The 21947-nt window shown below is 38.6% G+C and overlaps 1 protein-coding gene across 1 annotated transcript in view; it reads right to left on the reverse strand.

The window, feature by feature from the left end:
- LOC138007886 (nuclear pore complex protein Nup205-like) overlaps positions 1-21947 on the reverse strand; it is a 38350-nt gene that overhangs the window by 12583 nt on the left and 3820 nt on the right. The window contains exons 5-25 of the mRNA XM_068854993.1: positions 19724-19995; positions 19276-19338; positions 16988-17104; positions 15973-16119; positions 15077-15299; positions 14388-14521; positions 13408-13590; positions 12007-12060; positions 10867-11076; positions 10508-10690; positions 9554-9611; positions 8534-8732; positions 7885-8005; positions 7545-7641; positions 6374-6544; positions 5079-5851; positions 4522-4713; positions 3591-3915; positions 2196-2332; positions 1689-1853; positions 548-865 (exon numbers count right to left, since the gene is read on the reverse strand). Coding sequence (XP_068711094.1) covers positions 548-865; positions 1689-1853; positions 2196-2332; positions 3591-3915; positions 4522-4713; positions 5079-5851; positions 6374-6544; positions 7545-7641; positions 7885-8005; positions 8534-8732; positions 9554-9611; positions 10508-10690; positions 10867-11076; positions 12007-12060; positions 13408-13590; positions 14388-14521; positions 15077-15299; positions 15973-16119; positions 16988-17104; positions 19276-19338; positions 19724-19995 — 4142 coding nt within the window. The remainder of the gene's footprint in view (positions 1-547; positions 866-1688; positions 1854-2195; positions 2333-3590; positions 3916-4521; positions 4714-5078; positions 5852-6373; positions 6545-7544; positions 7642-7884; positions 8006-8533; positions 8733-9553; positions 9612-10507; positions 10691-10866; positions 11077-12006; positions 12061-13407; positions 13591-14387; positions 14522-15076; positions 15300-15972; positions 16120-16987; positions 17105-19275; positions 19339-19723; positions 19996-21947) is intronic.

A 21947-nucleotide genomic window follows, 5' to 3' on the forward strand; every position in this document is an offset into this window, starting at 1 on the left:
CTGTCTCTTTTTTCCGAGCGTACACAAATTTAGAGTTAAATCACGTTGGGATCTTAAAGTGTTTCCTGTGACCCAGTCTACCACCGACGCTAATTTCCGTTTCGTAAACGTTTCGACGGTCGATGCCATTTTTATTAACCAAGCCTTTTTATTCGGTTAGCTTTCAATGAATTGTTAGGGTTAGCTTCATTTAAATACTTTAAAAGTGCGTTGTTAGGAGTGGTGATCTCGGTAGTGTAGTGGATAAATGCGTTTGTTCTTTAGCTATTGAACCGAGTTCCATATCGTTCACCCAGCTTTTTCTAATTTTTTTCCTAAGTTTTTTGAGATTCATCTAACATAAGCTTTGCAGTTTTTTATGGTCTCATTTTATCAAGTATTTTATTAAGAATCTTACTCATTTATGCGTAGCTTAGGTGGCAAATTTATAAATAAGTAATGAATAGCTGAATGAATACAAAATGGACAACACACTATCAAACTACAATCAGTTCTTGTCGCGCGAAGTCATAAACATTTCCATACAATTCAACCATCGACAAATTACCTTAACAGAAGCTTCTTTGTGTTGAGATCCCAGGGATGTTAATATGGCCTGTACGACTTTCAGAGCGGGCATTAGCAACTGCCTGTATCGCTCAATAACCGACGGCACAAACGAATCCTGCAAACCATCACTCATGTCCTGATCGTAACCATACAGACCGCTGGATAGAGCTGCCCTTTCCTGTTCTGGTCTTTGATCAAGGAAGGCGCATTCTGCCAGACGAGATAGCAAGCCTGCTTGAAGAAGCACTTTGGCGCCTTCAAAGGACTGAGCAATGCGTGTAAACAACGCCATCTTTGACTCATAGTTGTACAAAGCCTGCAGAAAAGACACTACTGCGTAAAACTCTTGGAAAAATCGTTAATGTTTGATTTGATCAAAGGGAACGAATGAGCAGGGATGGTGCAGTGGTGAGAGCAATCGCCTTTCACCAATGTGGCCCGCGGGTTCGATTCCAAGACGTCACATGTGGGCTACTTTTGTTGGTTCTCTACTCTGCTCCGAGAGGTTTTTCCCGGGTACTCCGGATTTTCCCTCTCATCAAAAAGAAATGTACGTCGGATTTGATACGAGTTGACTTGATTTCAGTACAGTGTCCCAAATTAGTGCTGAAGCGATAAATACCTGTTACCTATCTTCTTCGTGCCATGTGGCACATAAGGCCTCAATAAACACAGTTGACAAATAAAGTTCATTATTAAACTTGCGCATTGATTTTATTTGCGCTTGCTTCTATTTTGCTTTGCATGGCCTATTCTGCTACGACTGGCAGTTTCGACTGCATTAAAAATTTTGGCCAAGCGGACATACTCTGCCAATCAACCGTTAAAAGGTAAAAAAAAAAACAACAAAAATATACTGTGATTTGCTCGCTGGCAGCATCCAGCTTGTTCGCTGGTTGCATATTACATTAGTTTTGCGCTACAATTACCTTATTTAAATGCCTCCTTCATTCGTCATTAGTCGAAGATATTACTACTCTATTATGCTCCATGAAGACACCTCTCTCCGCTAAAGTGTACCCCCATTATCAAGCGCAAAAGTGCTAAAGCGGCGGCAGAGTATATGCAACGATTTAACACTGTTAAACCCTTTCATTTCAAGTTAAAGAAGTCGTTGTACTCAAAAGAATAAACATTACCTTGAGGGGCTCAGGTGAAGGGTCCAGCATGGATTGCAGAATGTGGTCCTCGTGAGGTAGCGCCTCGATCATGTGCCTAAGATACCCTTTGAGGCTGAGATAGTTTAACCATCGCTGTTGCCAGTCAACGGCAATAATTGCATCCAGAAGAGAGAACGCCAGCATCTGCATGGAGCAGCACGAAGCAAATGCGTTAAATACGTTTTGATGAATTTGAAGTGCCATATGCATTCACGTTCAAGTTCACCCAATTTTCGTTTTGAACGAGTTGACAGAGGTAAATTGAATACCGCGTTGAGATTTTGAAGCTGACGTTTTCGCGCGTTTGACCTTCGCTGCTGACGAAGGGCTAACGCTCGAAACGTCAGCTATCTCTCACCCACCAACGCAGCACAAGTTTATTTAAGAAAGAAAACCCGTCAGAGGTTCAACCGTGTTGATCCGGCTTGATAGACCCCTGACGCATGCAATCTCCAGAAAAAAATATTGTAAGGTGCAGCAACTTACTCGGCCTACATCATGCCCATCACAAGAGTCCCTGCAGACAGCATCCATGAATGGTTCACCGTAACTTGACAAAACTGGGAGAATACTGGTGTCCCATGATTGGCCAGGGTAGAGAGAAAGAACGTTTTCCATCACACCTAAGAGAATAAAATTACCTTTCTCAAGGTAAGGCGTAATAATGGGGACGAAGTGCTCCTTAAAACCCTTTGACACCAAGGAGTAATCTATATGTTAATTCTCCTAACAATTTTCAAACACTGTCCGGTAAACAAGTATTGAAAATGAAGACTATTTAACAATTAAAAAAAAACGCGAACTCATCTTCATTTACAGTGGCAAAACGACTACTGGCAGCCATTTTGTCCGTCGAGGTGATTATCGGCTGATAATCCGAGATAGCGAGCCAATGAGAGCGCGCGATTTTGTATAATCACCTGTGTATTTATACTAATATCAGTTCAGGGATATAATTTTTATATAACACCAAGTTCTCATGACTAGCCAACAAAGAAATCTATGGCCCTACTTAAGAGAATTAACTTTTAGATCACGGGAGTGAAAGGGAACCTTGCTCCCTCAACCAAACAGAGACACATAATTTATAAAGATTCCAACTTATGAATACATAACACGAAATGTTAACGCTTAGTTAGACTCAACGGGACACTTTTCGACGTTTGTCAAAATAGAGTGCGCATCTCATCACTAACAATCCTGGACACAAGAAACGTAATACCCAATATGGAGAACAACAAGGCTTACAAACAAATTGTTTATGCTGTTATTCGCTTTTTTTTTTTTTTGAATTTTTAAACATCGAATTATTGATGGTGTGTTATTCGTTTTTTTTTTAAATTTAAACATGGAAAATATAGTGTTTAAAAGAAGTCAGCGACGTTGATGGTTAGTGTTGTCTTCCAGAGTGGAGCTTCCTGGTATCGTGCATGGTATCGTGGCCTTATATCGAGATACCTATTGTACCGTGAGAAGATACATCGTTCCAGTCCCACAAAAAGTGAATGAGAACGCACTGCACTTTACTGTGGGAGATCGCAGGCTCGATCTGCGGTCGGGGTTCTTGAATAACTAAGGAGAAAAGCTGCAAAGGGTTGGACTTTCAAGCATTTCCAGAGGGGCATTATAAACCGCACATAGGCCCTATCTCACAATCGTTGTTCGTAAAATTCTGTGAACATTAGAGAACCTACAAACTGTTCGCAAAGAGTAGGCCACTGTGTAATGGTCTGGCCTATTCTCTCCAACAAATGAGGCCGTATGACACGATATCTGAAAAATGTGACTTTTGCATTTAGTAAAAAAAAAAAAAAACCAGCGATACAGTTCTGCACTCATAAAGGATTTGTAAAAAAACAAAAAGGAAGTCCTGCTCGGCACCTCTTTCCTTTGTTTGTTGTGTTTCCGGCGCAGTCTGCATGAAGTACAACAGAGCAGCGTACAAGTTGGCTCGAACACGCTGAAGACCCCCTCCAGATCGCAGTACAGTCTCAATTAACCCCTTCAGGATAGCCACTGACGCACCAACAGGGAGAGAGGCACCCGCTTGTTGGAGGGATCTGCTTCCTACCGAGCTGTCCGAAAGTGGCATGGGCGTGATGTCGGAGTTCAAGGAAATGGTGCACTGTCTGAGATGTGCCATGAGAGATAAAATGACCCCTGATACTGGTGATGTCAGTTCAGATCTTGCATTCTCATCCGATATCTATAGGAAGTCAGAAACAGTCAACGACTGGAAATAATAATGATACGTGTCCACTTTACAGCCAGTTGGTCAATCCAATATGCAGAAATAGAATAGACCTGGTAGATTACAGTTCACAAAGCAGCCAGCTGGACAATCAAACAGTTTCACGCTAATCCGGCTTAAAATGAATGCAACTTAAAAAGTTACGATTCAATACTCGACGTTCGAAACTCTTGCCTAGTAATTTCGTCAGGGGTGATCTAAAGCTGTTACACGAGTCCTTTTATATGCTCACTAATAGGCCTTATTGGAGTTGAGCCCGCAGGCACATTTTCTTTTGTTTAAAACTACATGCGAAAGAGGCTTACGGGTCAATTCGATACAAAATGACCCCTTAGCCTCGTTTATGCGACAAAACCGCTGATAAGTCCGATAAGGGCTATTAGTGTTATTTGAGTGAGGTGCGGGATTGCGAAAAATTAATTCAGTTTTCAAAGGAACGAGGCATTATACAATGAGAGGAGCGGGACACATCAGGGTGCAGGGCACATCATAATTGGAGCCACGCTCTCATATGTAGCTCCTACTACCATGAGGGGAACTTAAATGTAAAAAATAACATACCCTGCAGAGCATATCCTGCAGTACTTCTACTATGACAGTTTGTCTTGCGTCTCTTGGCAAAATCTCTACAGGACATGACGCCAATGTCACTTCTATCACGCGCCTCCACGCCTCAAATGCCTCTTTCTTGATATGCAAACTTTCTCGCATCATGTTACGAAGAACAACATTTTGAAGAATGTCTCGGACTTCCTACGAAAGAAAGATATATACTTAGCGTCACAAAAATTTGAGACCTCCTTCAACAATAATGCTTATCACTCTGCTCAAATTCTAACGGTGGAATATTTATCGTACCAATAAGGTTGGCTTCATTTACTTTTAACAGCAACTGTATAAACTGGTTTCAAGGTCAGATGGTCGTGGGGAAAACTCGCCCACGACAATAAGTTACAGCCTTGGGAAAAATAATCATATAGCACTAAAAATTACATTTTCAGATGCCCAAAGGTCTGCGATGCATCATTTATTTATTTATTTATTTATTTATTTGCATAGTCGTTTACGAGAGCAGTGCCAAGGTGCAACATGCATGTAGAAACACTACTGGAACAAACCTGTAACAAAAAGTTTCTCTGGCCAGCTGTTGCATTTCCTTGCACCCCTGTTATCTCACCCATCAACAACTTGTGCAGAACAGGAACATTACAAAACATCACACTAATATCCTCAGCCTTCTGTTCACACGAAGCGATGGCCTTCTCAGTGACTGACGCATCAAAATAATTCAATTGCAGTGGCGGAGGGACATCTTGTGTAAATTCTAAAGATTCCAAGATGGCTAAGAGCTTGCGCCGCGTATGTGACTGCCCCATGTCAGGAAAAATTGCCTGGCTGGTGTCAGCCGCCGTGAAGTCTTCTTCGAGTCGCCTTGGCACCAATTCCGGTATCTGCGTCATACCCGCCAAGACTGCCCGCTGTGCCGAAGGCTCTCCCATTAAGAGCCCCAGAAGTCTCTGTGCGTGAGATCTTTGACGTCCCTGCGCAGTCATCCGAAGTTCAATTGCCGCCGTCTTAAGCAGCCATGACTGTTGACTGGTAATTGTTTGCAGGGGCAACGAAGTCTGTCCGTCATCTTCGTCAACTCTGGCGAGATTTTTGAATGGCAAATGTTGGAGATGTCGATACAAAAAGTTGTGGCTCGTTCTCAAGTAGCGCAGCGTTGGTGTTGCAGTGTCCTTGTTGGCGCAAAGACTGTAGATCAGTTGATATGCAAGTTCTGCAAATTTCGGAGTTTCTGTAACACATGAGGGCCCTTGAGGCGTATCTACTCCTTTGTTCAACAAATCTAAAACTGCGTGAAGGCAGGTCTTGGAGGCCCCTAGAACTCCTACAAGAACAAAGTAAAAAAAGAATGTTCAGAAGTCTTGGGCTCATGGAAGTTCACGGGCAGTTTTGGGGAAGCTAAAAATGGTGAAATTATGCAATGATAAGCGGGTTAAAATCGTACAATGTATGTCTACTTTTTAACTGATATCAATGGAAGCCGAGGATGCGCTCCTCCTTACGGTCTCAAGTTCCTCCCCTCCACAGTCAGTGATCTGGCTAATGGATATTTAAAGCTCTAACTACATTAATAAGAGGAAAGAGTCCCAACAGAATTTTAAGTCATCGAGGATCTGACTATGGGCATCTCGCTCGGAAAGCCGCACAATAACCCGAACCAACTGAGCCACGTCCATTGTAGACTGCAGGCGGACTATATTTTCGTTTCAGCGGTGAAGGATTTCAGCAAATCTTGGCAACAACGGCATGAACAGAACAGCGGCATCCAATAATTTAGGGTTTTCAACAGAGGGCTAAAGTGCTTGAGAATCGCCTTCAAAGAGCGACAGACTTGTGTCCCACCTACCAGGATCCTGAAGGTTGGTCTTTGCCACAGACTTCCTTAGGTCATATCCCAAAAGGAAGTGAGCTAGACTGGGCGAACTGTGCTGAAGTGAGTGAAGAATCAGTCGCAGGATATTCTGCCGTACTGCATTGCGAATCTGGGAGGTATTAAAGGACTTCTCATCAACGAACTCTGAGGAAGCAAAAATACTGGCATAAGAAATGACATGCATCCACGGCACTGGCTACATTAGTCAAAGGAAACAAATTTACAAAGTCGCGCGTTCGATTGACTCTATTCCGGAATAAGAATATGTCGAGTGATGGTTAAAACGGTATGTTTGGTGCGTTTCGAAGCAGCAAGGATAATAAAAATATGTTTAAAATAGCATTTTAGAAGACGTTTGACAATTTTAATGTGAATCTCCGTAAAAAGGAAGGATTTCTAACTTATATTCCATGTATTCCTATTCCGGAATACGGTCAATCGAACGCACCCTAAGATAAACTTACTAGTAAACGCTGGTTTACACATGACGCAAGCATAACTACAAGCAACATACGCCGACGCAGTAGTCTTTTGATATTTGGTAGCTTTCGTGAGAACAAAAGACATTAATCAACACTGAACAAGTTAATGCGCCTGCATATGCTGCTTATGCTTATGCTTGCATCGTACGTGTAAAGCAGCCTTAATCATCTCATCTTCGAGTTCTCCAACATGTTAACATACCGGTAATAGAGCGGTTTTCAATTGCTTTGGTTTTGCACTTACTTCACTCAGTGATTGGTTCAAAATTCTCGCGCCACTTTTTCAACCAATCAGAAGTGAAACCAAAACCAATCGTGGCTCGCGCGTGCACATTTTCCTGCACTTTATGTCGGCTACGTGTAATTACTTCGAGTCTTGATTGGTTTACTGGATTGTCTCCGTCCTTTTTGATTGGCCAAAGTAATTACTTTGGTTTTGGTTTTACGACACTCGATTGAAACTCGCTCTACAACCTGCTAGTTCAACTTCAAATTCCAAAGGTGATAAACGTGATACAGACTATGTCACCCATTCGAAGGTTATGCCAAATTTGTTCCCTTTTTTATTGATTTTTCAGGTCAACAAACGTTAAGTCCAACTGTCTTAGAGCTCAAGAGGATGATTAAAAAATCTACTTTAAAAGGTTTCTCTTCCAGTTTACCTTTTCCGAGTTCCTGTTCATCGTTTTCATGAATATCTTCAGGTTCATTGATTTCCAAATGGTCAACAAATCCAATTAAAATTTGCTGAGACAAAGACTGCAAAATAGGCCAAAACAAAGCCAGTAAACAACAGTTTCAAAATAAACTGAAGTTTCAATATGTACAATACTTTATGGATTTGTTGGCAGACAATGGAATGCTCAAAAGCTGAATTAAATAACACCAATTACTGTTTGAAGTAATAATAGATAAGGAAAAACAAACAACCGAAAAATAAAAACACTAGGCAAACGTTTCTCCTTTAAAGAAAGGTCTGTAGACCACAATGTTTGTGCGCACCTGATTACCAATCAAAAGACTGATAAGGTGTTGCTGAACTGAGGTGGATTGGCAAACCAAACACAAGATTTTCACAACAGACAGGCTTAGCTCTGCTCCGGTGTGAAGATGACAAACGTATCTGAAATAAAAAAAATAATCAGTGACCAGGTGCAACACTACCTGGCTGTGGAGAGCCAGAGGAAAGGACAGAAAGTCATCAAGTGGAATTATATATGTAGCTTGAGTACCTTTTGCAAGTTTCCACAACAATTTTCATCAATTGAGCAATATCCCATGATTAAATTACAAAACGAAAGCAAGAGGATGAAAACAATTCTTTGTGTTGCATTTTAATCTTAATTCCTTTTGTCAGTTTTGGAAAGGCATCTGGCTATAGCGTTTCAAAATGACAAAATGGGTCAGTTACAGTGCAAGCTTATATTTAGGCCAAGAAGCTTTACTGGGGAGCCATTCCAGGTATCCTTTAGGGACGGCACGTCAACAGCGAATGTGATTGGGATCAAGCAGGGATCAGCCCTGTGGGGTCTACAATATAATAACTTTTCTTTCTTTCACGAGGCTGATACAAGCAAGATTTGAACTGAGACCTGTTTCTTTTTTCATAACACCTAATCTCATAATTTTTAATTTCATCTTTACATTCTACCTCATTATCTTCATGAGGTAATCAGGGGCACTTGATTGTGGGTTGATGCTCAAGAGCAGGTCCTCTAAACGTGACACCATGACAGACGACTGCTGCATAATACTGCGAAATGTGTTCACAAATTGCTCTTGTTTCTCCAGAGCTGTCTCGACCATTCTTAGGCAGAGCAGAGCAGCCTTTTCAAGCTCTCCTCTTCCATCTATAAAAGAAGAAGAGTTATTTATTATTCCGTAGTAAGTTTAAGTTCACATTGCAGCCAGGAGGACCACAAGAGTTGGTTTGATGATCAGGCTCTGAAATGTACCTTACATAATTAGGATTCACAACCTCAGCAAACGTCTGAGAATTTTATGCTGCCACAATGTCAAAGTTGCCCAAAACCTTAGGCCCAGACATTACATTAAGGGCACTTTCCTTTTGTCAGAAATGACAGGCCGGCCAGACCCATTATGTTGAAAAGAACATGCAAAAATTTAAAGAACACTTGCATGATAATCCCTCACATTCTTCTGGAGGAGTATGTATCATCCTTGAAGTGTGTTAATTTGAATGCGTTTAAGAGTTAGACCTTCCAAAATTCTAATTATTGTTGAGTCTGGCCAGTCAGTTCTGTCAAATGGAAAGAATCCTAAGTAATGTCTTTTGATCCTATGGATCCAGAATTGTGGAAACAACAAACTAAAAGTCTTTGTTCAATTTCATGATGTCAGTGAACACAACACGCGTTGCATACACCAAAGGTCAGTTCCTCTGCAAAAAGTAAAACTCCACTATGTCAGAACGTGCTTGGCAAACCAGCTTAAAACTGAGTGGGTTGACTCCAAACATTGTCAAATTACCATTTACTCTATTATTTTGTTTTTTTTTTTTCCAACAAGTGGGATTTGGCCCGAGAAAGGATGACTTGCATGCAACTCTAAACTAAAATAATTTTTTGGTGGGTTCTATAATAAATACAGACGGTGCATGAAATTGAGTCTTCTTGGCCACATTTCAGAAGAGAGGGAGCAAATTTAATACCTGAAGTGATGGAGAGATGTTCCAATGCAGATGATGCACCGTCAATAACATTCAACAGCTAAGGATATGGAAAACACATATTATAGTTAAGATACATTTACAGATACACTACCAAAATTGATGAAGGCTTGTTTTGAAATAAAGGTATAAATTACGTTTGAAGTGCGGGTTTCATTAAATTTTATAAATGTAGATGAGAGATAGAAGGAATCGTGACCTCATAATTACATGTATCTGGATAATTTAAGCAATAATTGTCTGTTATCGAGACACCTGAAAAATTCAGGTGGCGTTCAACGGGATTCAAACCCATGACAGGTGCTCCCAGGAACACATGAGCCTAACAAAATTGACCTGCTCGCAACAAAGTGGCTTCATAGACCAGTTGGTAGAGCATTGTACCGGCATTGCAGAGGTCATGGGTTCGGATCCTCTTGAAACCACACTAATTTTTTTAAGTGTCTTTATGAGAAAATTGCTTAAAATGGCTAAGTAAGGGTGAGGATCACTGACATTATATTGAAACTGTTTTGTTAGAGCGATTTTCAAATGAGTATCGAAAGTAATTAGCAAATTACTTTGGTTTATGATTACTTCACTCAGTGATTGGGTCAAAGTTTTCGCGCCACTTTTTCAACCAATCAGAAGTGACGCCAAAACCAATCGTGGCTCACCCGTGCACAATTCCACGCGCTTTGTGTCGGCTACATGTAATTACTTCGAATTTGGATTGGTTTACTGGATTGTCTCCGTCCTTTTTGATTGGCCAAAGTAATTGCTTTGGTCTTGGTTTTACGACACTCGTTTGAAAACCCTCTAGTACAACAGGGTGGTTTAGCTTTAAAATTTAATGCTCACAGTGATCTCCATCTACTGAAAAAAATGATTCTTTGGGTTTTACAATAACTAGTATGTAGTCCACCCAAAACTTAGTAAGCGCTCTAAACAACTCACCATTCTAAATGTCGGCGTATCTTTTAACAAGTGAATCATGAGGCTACACCCAGGAGGTTTGGGGACAACTGCTCTCTCCCCACCTTGCAGCTCAACAAATTGGTCAACAAAATCTTCTGGTTTTGGGATGTAACCTTCAAGCAACTTGAATAGGATCTGAAGAACATCCTTAGCAACAGTCCACTGTTGACAGAAAAGAAATAATCAACAACAAAAAAAAAGAGATTACCTTTGTCTTTTGAACTATACTAAATGAGAATCACATTTGGCATGAAACTAATGGAGGTTACAGGTGCAAGTCAGGACAACAAGATTATTACTTTACATTAAAATAATAGTATTGAATGATATACAATCACCTTTTCATCAGGGTTTTGGTATCCTCTTGAATTAAACTTAAGAAATACATCATCTCTTAAGAATCTCAGGTATGGCTCAAAGCCTGGCACCCGATATCCTGAACCCAGGGCAGAAGGAAGAGGGATGTCTGTAAGATGATCCAGTAGCTTTATAAAGGCCCTTGTTTCTGGGTACGTTTCACTGCGTGATTCAAGTTCATTTAATTCAACCTAAAATACAAGGAACAAAAAGATTAAAAATAAGAAGGTTAGCTTGATGGTTGCATTATTTTGGACAATGTGTTGCAAAAATTTAATGAATTGTATAATACAAAACTTGTTCAAAAATCATTTCAGGTTTCATATTGAATTTGAAATTGAAGAAATGCAAGTGACAACCGGAGTGTTTGATTTTTGAAATGACGTTATTCATCTGTCAGAGGAAACCAAAATTGACCACTCACTCAATTAGTCAATTCAGGCAAAAACGTTCGCATAAAACACTTTACCACGTACACACTGATTCATTGGATGATGTACATGTACACGTACAATGCAGACCCTTAATTTATAATTTCAAATGATCGTTATTTGATTCATTTGAAAATGAAGTCATGATGACTTGAAAACGTTGTCTTTTATCGCTGACCTGTTACCAAAACGATCTTAAAACTATTGCCGTGTCCCTTTAAGTCTAAGCATTATTTTGTTATATTTCTAGCAATAAGGTTAGGGTGAAGGTTAGCATTGTTTTTAGCTCAATAGGGTAAATGCAACAGTTTATCGTTATCTGAGAAGCAGCATCTGGGAGACACTTTGTGATGTTAATTTTCTGTATTCCGAGACACAAGTGATGCTGAAGTTATAGAAAAGAGCAAGGGGACAGTGTGTGCCACTTATTGAAATCCCCGCACATCTAATTCCGTACATTTCTTCTACTTCTTCTTCTTACTTTGCGGCCCACCTCCTTCTCATAAGAAGATTCTTGTGAGCATGCAGTATAAGAAATAAGAAGTGCAGGTCTTAAACATGCAATTGAATGCACAAGCAAGCTGGACATATCTCTAGATGTTCTAATAACAGCCCCGAATGTATCTCCTTCCTTTAATACTTTACAGTATGCATAAGAACAAGACTGTTAAAGTAATCATGTTACTGTACCTGTATTCCTCCTTGTTGCACAGCTTGACCAGATGGGGTTACAGTTTGAAGAATCTACACATAAATTAAGTAAGACAAGATAATCATTCATAATTCCCTCACATTTTCCACAAGAGAGACTTTGGAACTACAGAAAATCGACTTGTAAACTGCAAAATGGTGCATGTGATAGTGTGAAACTATTACTATTAATTTAAAAATAATAATAATAATACATTTCGTTGATGCTATGAATCTGACAGTTACAAGAAGTTTGCATACTACTGGAACCAGATTGATTAAAAATTAGTTTGTACAGCTTTTATAACAGCTGTTACTTAGCTTATTTTACAACCATGGAGTAACGTTTTAAGACTTACATGTACAGTTGTACCATGACAAAAAAAATAGAGATTACTTCATGGAAAATGTGACCGTAGGATTTTTATTCTTGAGTTGAGTAGTATCAGAAAATAAATGAAAGAGCGCAGCGAAGGGGTGAGTTTTCTGATACGAATCAACAAGTGAATGAAAATCGTACAAAGTGTTTTTAATGAGTTGATTTCATAGGTACTGAGATTTTTTTTGTGTAGTGGATATTGAGACAAATTTACTTCCCACAAATGGAGTGGGGCGATGAAGCAATGAAAAATGGTTTAAAATCGCTCAACCGACAACTTATTTAAGTTAATAAAATTTACAACACTTACTGTGTTTAAAGTATTCCAAAGTTGTCCAAAGTCGTCCAAAGTGAAGAGTGTTGTTTAGCCAGAGTGTGTTTACACTGTAAGAGTGCCAAGGGAGTACACAAACCGAGCCACTCTTCTCGTACAATATTTTTAATTAGTCACTTGTCAAAGCTACTGATGCTTAGAGTGTATTTTCCTTTCCTTGCTTCTTTAGTTTTTTTTGTTTGAACTGAAGAACTCTTCTGGTTTTCCCAAATCCTAATTAATTTTGTTTGTTAATGCTTGCAGAATGGCCAGCCCTTCTTCTTCAGGAGTCATTTGAAGCTAGCCACTAAATTTCGAGGGGAAGTCAGCTCGTACATGTACTTATTGTAATCTTTAGAGTGGACTGTGGCCAGAGATAAATTTGTTGATGTGCTCTGCTTAACCGCTAGAATAACTTCCATTTTATTTTATTTTTTTTGTGTGTTAATGATTGGTTACATTTAGAATCAACACAAATTTTATTCACTATGATTTTCGTGGATAAATCTCAGTACCTATGAAATAAAGATATTTATAACACCACTGCATGTTCAATTACTTGATTACAATGGTTTCATGTAAACAGTGCACATGGACTAGTCAGAACTTTGATCCAAACTTGCTTGTACAACTACAATCTCTAATAAACAATGTTCAAGTTGAAAGAAACACAGTTTATATGCAAGAAGAAAACTACTAAGCAATGGACCTGTGATAGTTCCAAGGTGTGCCACATTGAAGAGGCTATTTCAGGAGACTTTGCAAATGCGGCCAGGGTAGAAAGAATCTGAGCCTTAAGTCTCACTGGCACTGGACATCCAAGCAAACCAAACAGGGATGCAATGGGCAGCCAGGCTTGACTTTCACACATTGCCAAACGGGCCTTTTCATCCTACAGACAATAGATCAGATCAAAGTAAAATAATGTAATCAATACTTGTCAGCTGCCCTACTGTTACATTAAATTAAACATTACAATTATCCTCAAATACACACCTGAAAAAGTCTCAAGATTATAAAACTGAATTCAAGTTCTCTAGTATAATTATAGTACATGTATTTATCACATGTATAGCAGGAATCAATTTATACGATAAACCTTGCAAATAGAATTCTTATTGGTATATTTCACATTATTCTGAAGAAAGTGATACGTCCAATCAGCTTTACCTATAGCATTCTTCGCATGTGAAAAAAGATAACCAATCACCATCCAGAGTATGTACATGCAGAATCACTTAGCCCCCAGTGCAGCATAAAGTCGGGACCAATACACAATTTGGCAATTTCTGACTTTACAGTAAGTTTATTGACACAGATTTGAGATTATGAAAGGAAAGGAAAGGAACTTTATTGAAGTGTCTAGTCCTTCTAGCGCTTGAGCGCTAATTGGGGGACACTGTAAACTGAAATTAACAATTAACGCAAATCAAGTCAAATGTTGGTTTTTGAGGAGAGGGGAAACCGGAGTACCTGGAGAAAACCTCTCGGTGCAGAGTAGAGACCCAAGAAACTGCGTCTTTAAGTTTAACCCATTGAGTCCTGGGAGTGAGACTTGATAGAATTTACTTTGCCTAATGCCAGACGATTTTACTCATCAATAGGGGAAGGGGTGGTGCAGGAGTCAATGGCTTTTAGGAAACAATCAAAATACACTTTATTATTCCTCTTTAACTACCGGTAACTCACTTTGTCAGCCACTCTTTCTGTCAATCTCAGCACTGCTTCCAGGCCTTCCAACTCTTCTGCTGTTATATTGTAATTTGACAAGTCTGGCCTATGGTCACGACCAATCTCCCTTGTTAAACTGCCATACATCATCACTGAGGTAAAAATGAACAAATGACATATTCGTTCCGGAGTCGAGCACACTAACCATGAGGCCACCGCGCCTCCCAAATTATCTTACAGGAGATATTAAAATTCTCACAATGCATGGTAGCCATGTGATAATATAATAATGGCAACAAACATCATATAAATTACAGTTGTACATGTGACCTGAAATGAAATATGACAGGATGTTCAGGGTTGGAAGTGGAATAATGAATATTTGAATAATGGCTCAAAAAAGGAAAAGAATAAGGAATATTTAGGGTTCGAACATTCAGAAAAAGGAATTTTACGGTTTTCTGTTAAAGAACAAGGAATACAGAAAAATGAATATCGAACAAATTTTCAATATGGAATAACGAATTAAAAAATAACTGTGATCCAATTATTCCTTTTCCACCTCTGAGGATGTGTAATGTATGGTCTACTCCTAGAATACAATATAATTATGTATTTTCCAGATTGTAAGGCAATTTGAGTATTTTTCAGAAAATTCCTAGCAACTAGTATTTCTATCTTCACCACATTCAATAAAAAGAAGTTACCTGAGTGGCCACCATCTTGCCTCAAATCCATGTAATATTGTTTGAATGAGCCAAAGAAGTGATCCCAGGACAAAGGTCCATTGGCAGCAGACTTCAGTAGATTAAAACAATGGTGAGCAGCTTCAGGGCTATTGGCAAGTCCCGTCAACATGTCCAAATACGGGACAAACAGTGGAGGAAGCAACAGATCACCAGCCAGACGTAGAAATTTGTTCAGGCTAACCTAGGAAAGACAATAAATTATTATTTTAAGTTTGTTACTTTGCTTAATATAAAAAATAATCATGTGACCATCCACACACAGGCTAGCATGCACAAGTTTTCATTGTCAGACAATGGTTTTTTGAACGACTTATTCCACAGATAGAATTATTGCTTGATCTTTGATCACCGCCTTTGACATGGACAGGGAAACAGAAATTGACGCCAAAATAATTGCTCAGAATTCAGGCGTCTCTTTTGTTTTTCATGACTTTGAGGATCAGAGGATCATGTCCTGTGCAAATGTTTCTCAAGTTATTTGTAAAATTTACTGTAATTTCTAAGGAAAAATAGCCCGTGAGTTGATGTGTAAAACCCTGCCAATTTTGCCAGCAGTAGGCTCTCATTGAAAACCCTGTTTAATTAATAAGCTGAAAGAAATCTCTTTCTTGCCTATAATTCAACCCAACCACAATGGTTTTACACGTAGGATTGTCTAAACTCACTGGCTAAGTTCCACTGTAAACCGATGTTGCTTTTAGAGACAGCTCTAGGGGTTATAGCAGACCATTAAATACAAATAATTAAATCTTTTGAAATAAACAAAGGTTGATGGAAAGTACAAATCATGGTTGACCAGCAAGTATTTTGCATCATTTTTGCCCTTGCAGCACTTTGACATCAAGAATACTCACTTGCTTCTGAGATGCACGTTGTCGCAATGCAGGTGACATTCCTGTATTGTAAGGTGAGAAAGAAGTGAAGGAACCTGTATCCATTGGACACCAGAAATCTGCTGCGAGCTCCAGACCACAGGGATCCTTATCATACAGCCCTCCAATCTGCCACAAAATAAAAATATCCTTACATTTTAATACATGTACCAACCATTATCTGATAAATCTGGACATAGGCAGAGTCCTTATTTTTTTTTAGGGATACGTACTTAACAATCATCTATCTCCTTATTTATACAGGTAAAAAAGATTGTCGTACAATCAGAAGTATACAATGCGGAATGCATGGCAATTTTGTCACCCTTCATAGCTGCTACATTTGTATTAATTGCTATTAATTTTGTCACTGTTTAATTGCTATAATTATTATTAATTATTACTTAAGTATTTATTTAATTATTTATTAAGTGTTAATAATATTAGTGTTAATTGACCATAATATTCGCTCAGTAAACATGACGTATTTACAAGGCTAAAAATTTTAAAAAGTGAAAGACCGAAAGTTTTTGGCATTTTTAGCCTTGTAAATACAATTAGACCATGAGGCCATGAGGCGAAGCTGCATGGGCTATTGACCCGTGGCCCTTGAGGGCAAAGGATCTAATTATTTTAGTATCACCCAACTAGTCGGACAGAAAAGGCAATAATACAGTTTCGCAAATGCAAGTTGAAGAAATATTTATTTGGAAATAAAACGAAAGAAAACGTCACGCTTTTCGTTACTCGAGGACTATTACTAATAGTCCTCTAGTAGCATAGCCAATCAAAATGCAGGATTGGCATTAATCCACTAGTTGGGTGATACTAATAGTCATTAGTGCTAGTTATTAATTAATTAATTAATTAATTTTAATTAATTACTCATTAATTGATATTATTAATTGCTATTAATTTTGTCACTGTTTATAGCTATTAATTGTTATCAGTGCAACAGTTATGACAATTATTAGAATTATCAACAAATACTGCTCACCATTTTCATGAAGTCTTCAAAATGTCTAGGTAGACCAGGTGGCGGCTCAACACCATCTTGCAGGTGTGCTTGAATAATGCGCGAAGCTTCATCACCATGATTACGAAGTTCCTTCACCTATTAACCAAAAATAAAACTTATTACTACCTAAGAGCGTGAATGAACAACCACATCATCTCTTATTAGTTGAACTACACTGTACCCACATGTAATTGAAAGAATTACATGATTGTGTACTCTATCGTGGTTTGTAAGTACATACACGCTGTAAAACAGCAAGTGTAGCTAAGGAGTATGTGTAATTGCATCAGCATTCTTTGCGACTTTTTAAATTATCATGTAGAAAAAAGAAAGAAATCCCACATTGAATGAGTCCAATTTTCTAGAAAAGCCATGTACATTATAAAATACAGTAACAGTAACTTCTCTGATATCCTGAGCCTGCATCTAGTACCATAGGTAATAGTAAAAGATTTGCTAGTAAACTCAATCTTTTTAGAGTGCAAATATCAACCAATTCTGGAAAATCGTCTTTCAATTTTGCTGGATTCAAGATATGGGAATCTGTGCCCCCTGAAATTACGTAAGTGTCTGTCACTTATTTCCTTCAAAAAAAGAATGGAAATGTCGTCTTTAATTTGATTAACCAAAGCTTAGCTTACAGCTGGCTTGATGCTGAATAAAATAATCTGACTCCCTCCTGCCTCTAAACTTAAAGAAATACCTAATAAAATAATTTCATCTCGCTTTACTTTACTTACACTCCATTAATCATTAAGCTAATTTAATTTTATCAATGCTTACGCCGCTACCATTACTTATTTACATAGCTATGGTGGTGTCCATGCATCTGGAAAGCTCTAGATACTCCTTTGAACACTGCATGTACACCTATTAACTGTTTATATTATGGCCTAATATCATTCTTCTTCTCTTTTTTTTGTTTATTATTTATAATTATAAATTGTGTGTAAATGCTTTGGATAGTATGAATAAAGAATTGAATTTAATTTAATGCCCTCTCAATTCTCGTAATCATGACCATTTGTTGGCCAGGATCCATTTTATAGTCACTGTGGTTGTTTTCAACTCCTTCAGGATCTCTGTTTCATCAACAGAACAATGTAGATGTATATAAGAGTCAACAACAGTCAATTCAGGTGTCTACTACAGGTCTAGATCATCAAATGCATCAATCATATGGTTCGCCATTCCAAAGAGTTCAATTGTTAATCTACATGTAAAGCTTATACATGTAGGATTAAGGGCGATGCAGCATGCATAGCTAAGTACAATGGGGTAAAAAATTCCTTGGCACAGTTGAGGAAATACAAAAAAACATTGTTTATGTAAACTGAGTGAGAACAGCTTATTTTGCAATAGCAGGGGGTGTTGTGTTCACTGCCCTCCCCACTTTGCCCTTGTACAATGTTGTTAAAAGGAAATAGTTAACATACAGGAAGTTTAGAACGTACGGTGCAGAAAATTCAACGTTGTTTCGGGGAAAGAGGAGGAGGAGGGGGGAAGGGGTGGCATAGATTCATTTTCATGCCACAAAAGGTCCCAAGAATTTTAACCACCACTGTAGATACCCTTGTCATTTAAGAGAGAGCCAAGCCCTACCACAAAAGGGCATAATGCGATTTTACTACACTTTTCTCCACTGTCTGGAGTGTCTGCTGTTAGAGTATCATTCTTCGAAGAGTAAGGGTTGATTGCGGAAACATTGTTGCCGAAGCAGTTGTTTGTCAGGAAACATTTGTTGCAGAAGCAAAATTTGCTTCCCTAGAAGCAAAAATGTTTCAGAACTTGTTCAGAAACATTTTGCTTCCTCAGCAAATGTTTCCTTGTTTGCATGCAGAGGAAACATTTTGGGAAACATTGTTTCTGCAACAATGTTTACTTGTTTGTGGGTGCCAAAAAAATTATAACAAGTGCCTTCAATTCGTAAACCACTAATAGGCAGATGATTTGCCTAAAAACACTTTAAATGTCCAGCTACGCACGTTACGCATAGCTCCTCTTCTGCCCCATACATTATCATTCTTCTCTTCAGAACTCCACTGACCCTGTAGCAATATTATACCCTGAAATCAGTACCACAGCTCACTCTAAACTGTGCAGCTAGACTGCAGCAGCCACTCTGTGATCACCTGTCTGAGAACAGTGGATGCCACTGAATATCCCTAAAACCCACCTTCCACTTGAGCAAGGCAAGTGATTAAAATATACTATTTTCTCTTTTAATTATCCCTTAAACATACACAGTACGTAAACATGTTTAGTACCTTAAGTGGCATCTTGACAATAAAGCCTGTAACAAGGGAATGTAATCTTTGTACAAAGTATTCCTGCAAGTAAACATACCCAACATACATGTACTTTATTTTGACTTGATCTTTGTAAATTTAAGTTAAAATGTGGCTTCAACAAAATTTAATCAACTGTCACAAATTTTATGTTCTAATTTGGACAAAAATACAATCCTGGCCTTAATTAAGTAAACAAAAGCAAAGTTAACCATTGACTCCTGGGAGTGAGACTTAACAAATTTTACTCTGTCTAATGCTACATGGATTGAGTTTACTTGTCACCTGGGAATGTCCCACGTGCCTGAGGGATCAATGGGTTTAGGCTACGTTCGGGCCAGATAATGATGCAATCAAATCCTGTCAATGGTAGCCAAGTTAACATTATAACTACTTTGATTTAAATGCTGTTACTTTTCACATTTACCTCTTGGTGAAAACTAGATGATCCCACAACACAATAGCGAAGGAAACCAAACACACTCTCATCTACAGCTAAGTCTAAAACTCCTTCATCTTCCTCTAGAACCTCAACAGCTCCAACAACATTTGGCCACTGGCTGCAAGAACGAAGAACCAAGGCCCAGGCAAACTGCACACATGCACACATCCCACGATTTTGCCAAGGATCTTGCTGTGTAATTTCTTGGTGAAACTCTGGAATAAAGCTGTGGTCTGACAACAAGGGAAACAAGTCCTCTGTATAAAAGAATAGAATTTGATCAACTCTTCAAACTTTGAAAATGAAACTGTCCAAACACCGTGGGTTGAGTTTGTGTTGGTTCTCCAGGGTTTGAGCTAGTAATTGATCACTAGGGGACAGTTTGTCCCCTTGGCTAAAATTATGGGGGACATTTTCACCTGTTACTTGTAACTAAAAGAATTAATACAAACAACAAAAGTTAAGGAAATGGTGTCAAGACTTTTTTTCTGTTCATAATTATTTAAACCAAGAATCAATGACTATGCTCTATACCTGTACTCCAGATGCAAAGGGGTTTGTTTTTTTTAGATTTCAGACAAAAAAAAGCGGAACATCGCCTCCTTTTCATATCGCAACCAAGTGTGATCTCGGAACCAAGTTTTCTAGAAATATTGTGATTTTGTTCGTTTCCCTTGACCCCCATCTGTTTCTTCCTCATTAATACACTGTTCTTCTGTATTTTTTTTCTGATTCAATCTGGTGAAACAGCTATCACCTATCGTACGAATACGTTTTCACTGTGACATTAATTCCCAGATGCATCACGCTTGGTTGTGCATGAGACCTACATGTTCAGTAGTGCGTGACTGAAAAGTACATGTAAACGGGCAATAAAATTTCTCCCACAGTCTGTGTTTCAGCTTGTTTTTTTGTACTGAACTGTATTTCTTCTTGTGTGCTTCCTTCTGAGTTTTCCCCCCAGATTTTGAAGGGGACAAATTGTCCCCTTGGCCTTTTTTGTAAGGGACAATTTCATTATCATCGCAGGATTGGCGCAATGGTGCAGCCTGGCTCAAACCCTGGTTCTCTTCTCTGCTTTGAGGGTTTTTCTCTGGTTTTTCCCCCATAGCAAAAGCCAACATACAGCTGATTCCAGCTGGCTGTAAGTTGTGCTCCAAGGTCACACATTATAATTATGGACCGTATAGCGGTTGCCAGAGGCGTCTTTGTATGCTTTCGGTTCGACCTTGTTGAGCTGCATCGTTGCTGTACTTGTGACGGCGATTAACCACAACAATTATTATTATTATTATTATTATTATTATCATTATCTAAACTTGAAATGACAATAAAAGTACATGACAGTTATGTATAATCATGCACTTGACATTTACCTTAGAAGACCTAGTAGATGGAAGTTTGGAGCAACAAATATTATTTAAATAAGCAAATAATATTAAATTGAACCACAAAGTCTTGTGCAATAAACAGAGGATGTTACTTACAGCTGTACATGGCTGCACAGGGATAAGAATTTTATCTTCGAGTGCTGATAGTATCTCTCATGGCTGATAGCAGCAAACAAGTGCAAGATACTACAGGTATCAGCATGCGGATACAAAGTTTGTATCCCCAAGCAGCCATGTAAATACATGTATGTTCTGTTTGTTATATAAATAGATTACTTCATAGAAAGTGCGCCGTACGGGGTTTTATGCACGAGTTGTTTGTGTCAAAAACCCGAACGAGCGAGGAACGAGCGAGTGAGGGTTTTTGACACAAACAACGAGTGAATAAACCCCGTACAAAGCACTTTCTATGTCGTAAACTGTTTATTACACATAACATGAGAATTTTCATTAAAATAGTTTTCTGAACGCGAATTATAAACAAAAACTCACTAACAATAGAACCAAATGCAAATTTAATTTAATTCAATAACAAAGTACGATTTGCACGATTTGCACGAGATGCACGAGTGATTGGCATGGAAACGCCTTTACGCTATCGTTGATTGGTTATACTTTCACATGTGAAATAGCTGTACGCAATTCTGATTGGCTGTATAGGCTTTTTTCACATGTGAAAATAAAGCGTATAGATTTGTACAAATGAGCTTTATGGAATGAAATTCTCGTGTTATGTGTAATAAAGATCTATACTGATGAAATGTCCACCTAGATTAAAAACAATTTCTTGCTGCAGAGAGAGCGCAGCAAAGAAAGCA

The sequence above is a fragment of the Montipora foliosa genome, chromosome 6, assembly GCF_036669935.1.
Source record: "Montipora foliosa isolate CH-2021 chromosome 6, ASM3666993v2, whole genome shotgun sequence".
Taxonomy (NCBI): Eukaryota; Metazoa; Cnidaria; class Anthozoa; order Scleractinia; family Acroporidae; genus Montipora; species Montipora foliosa.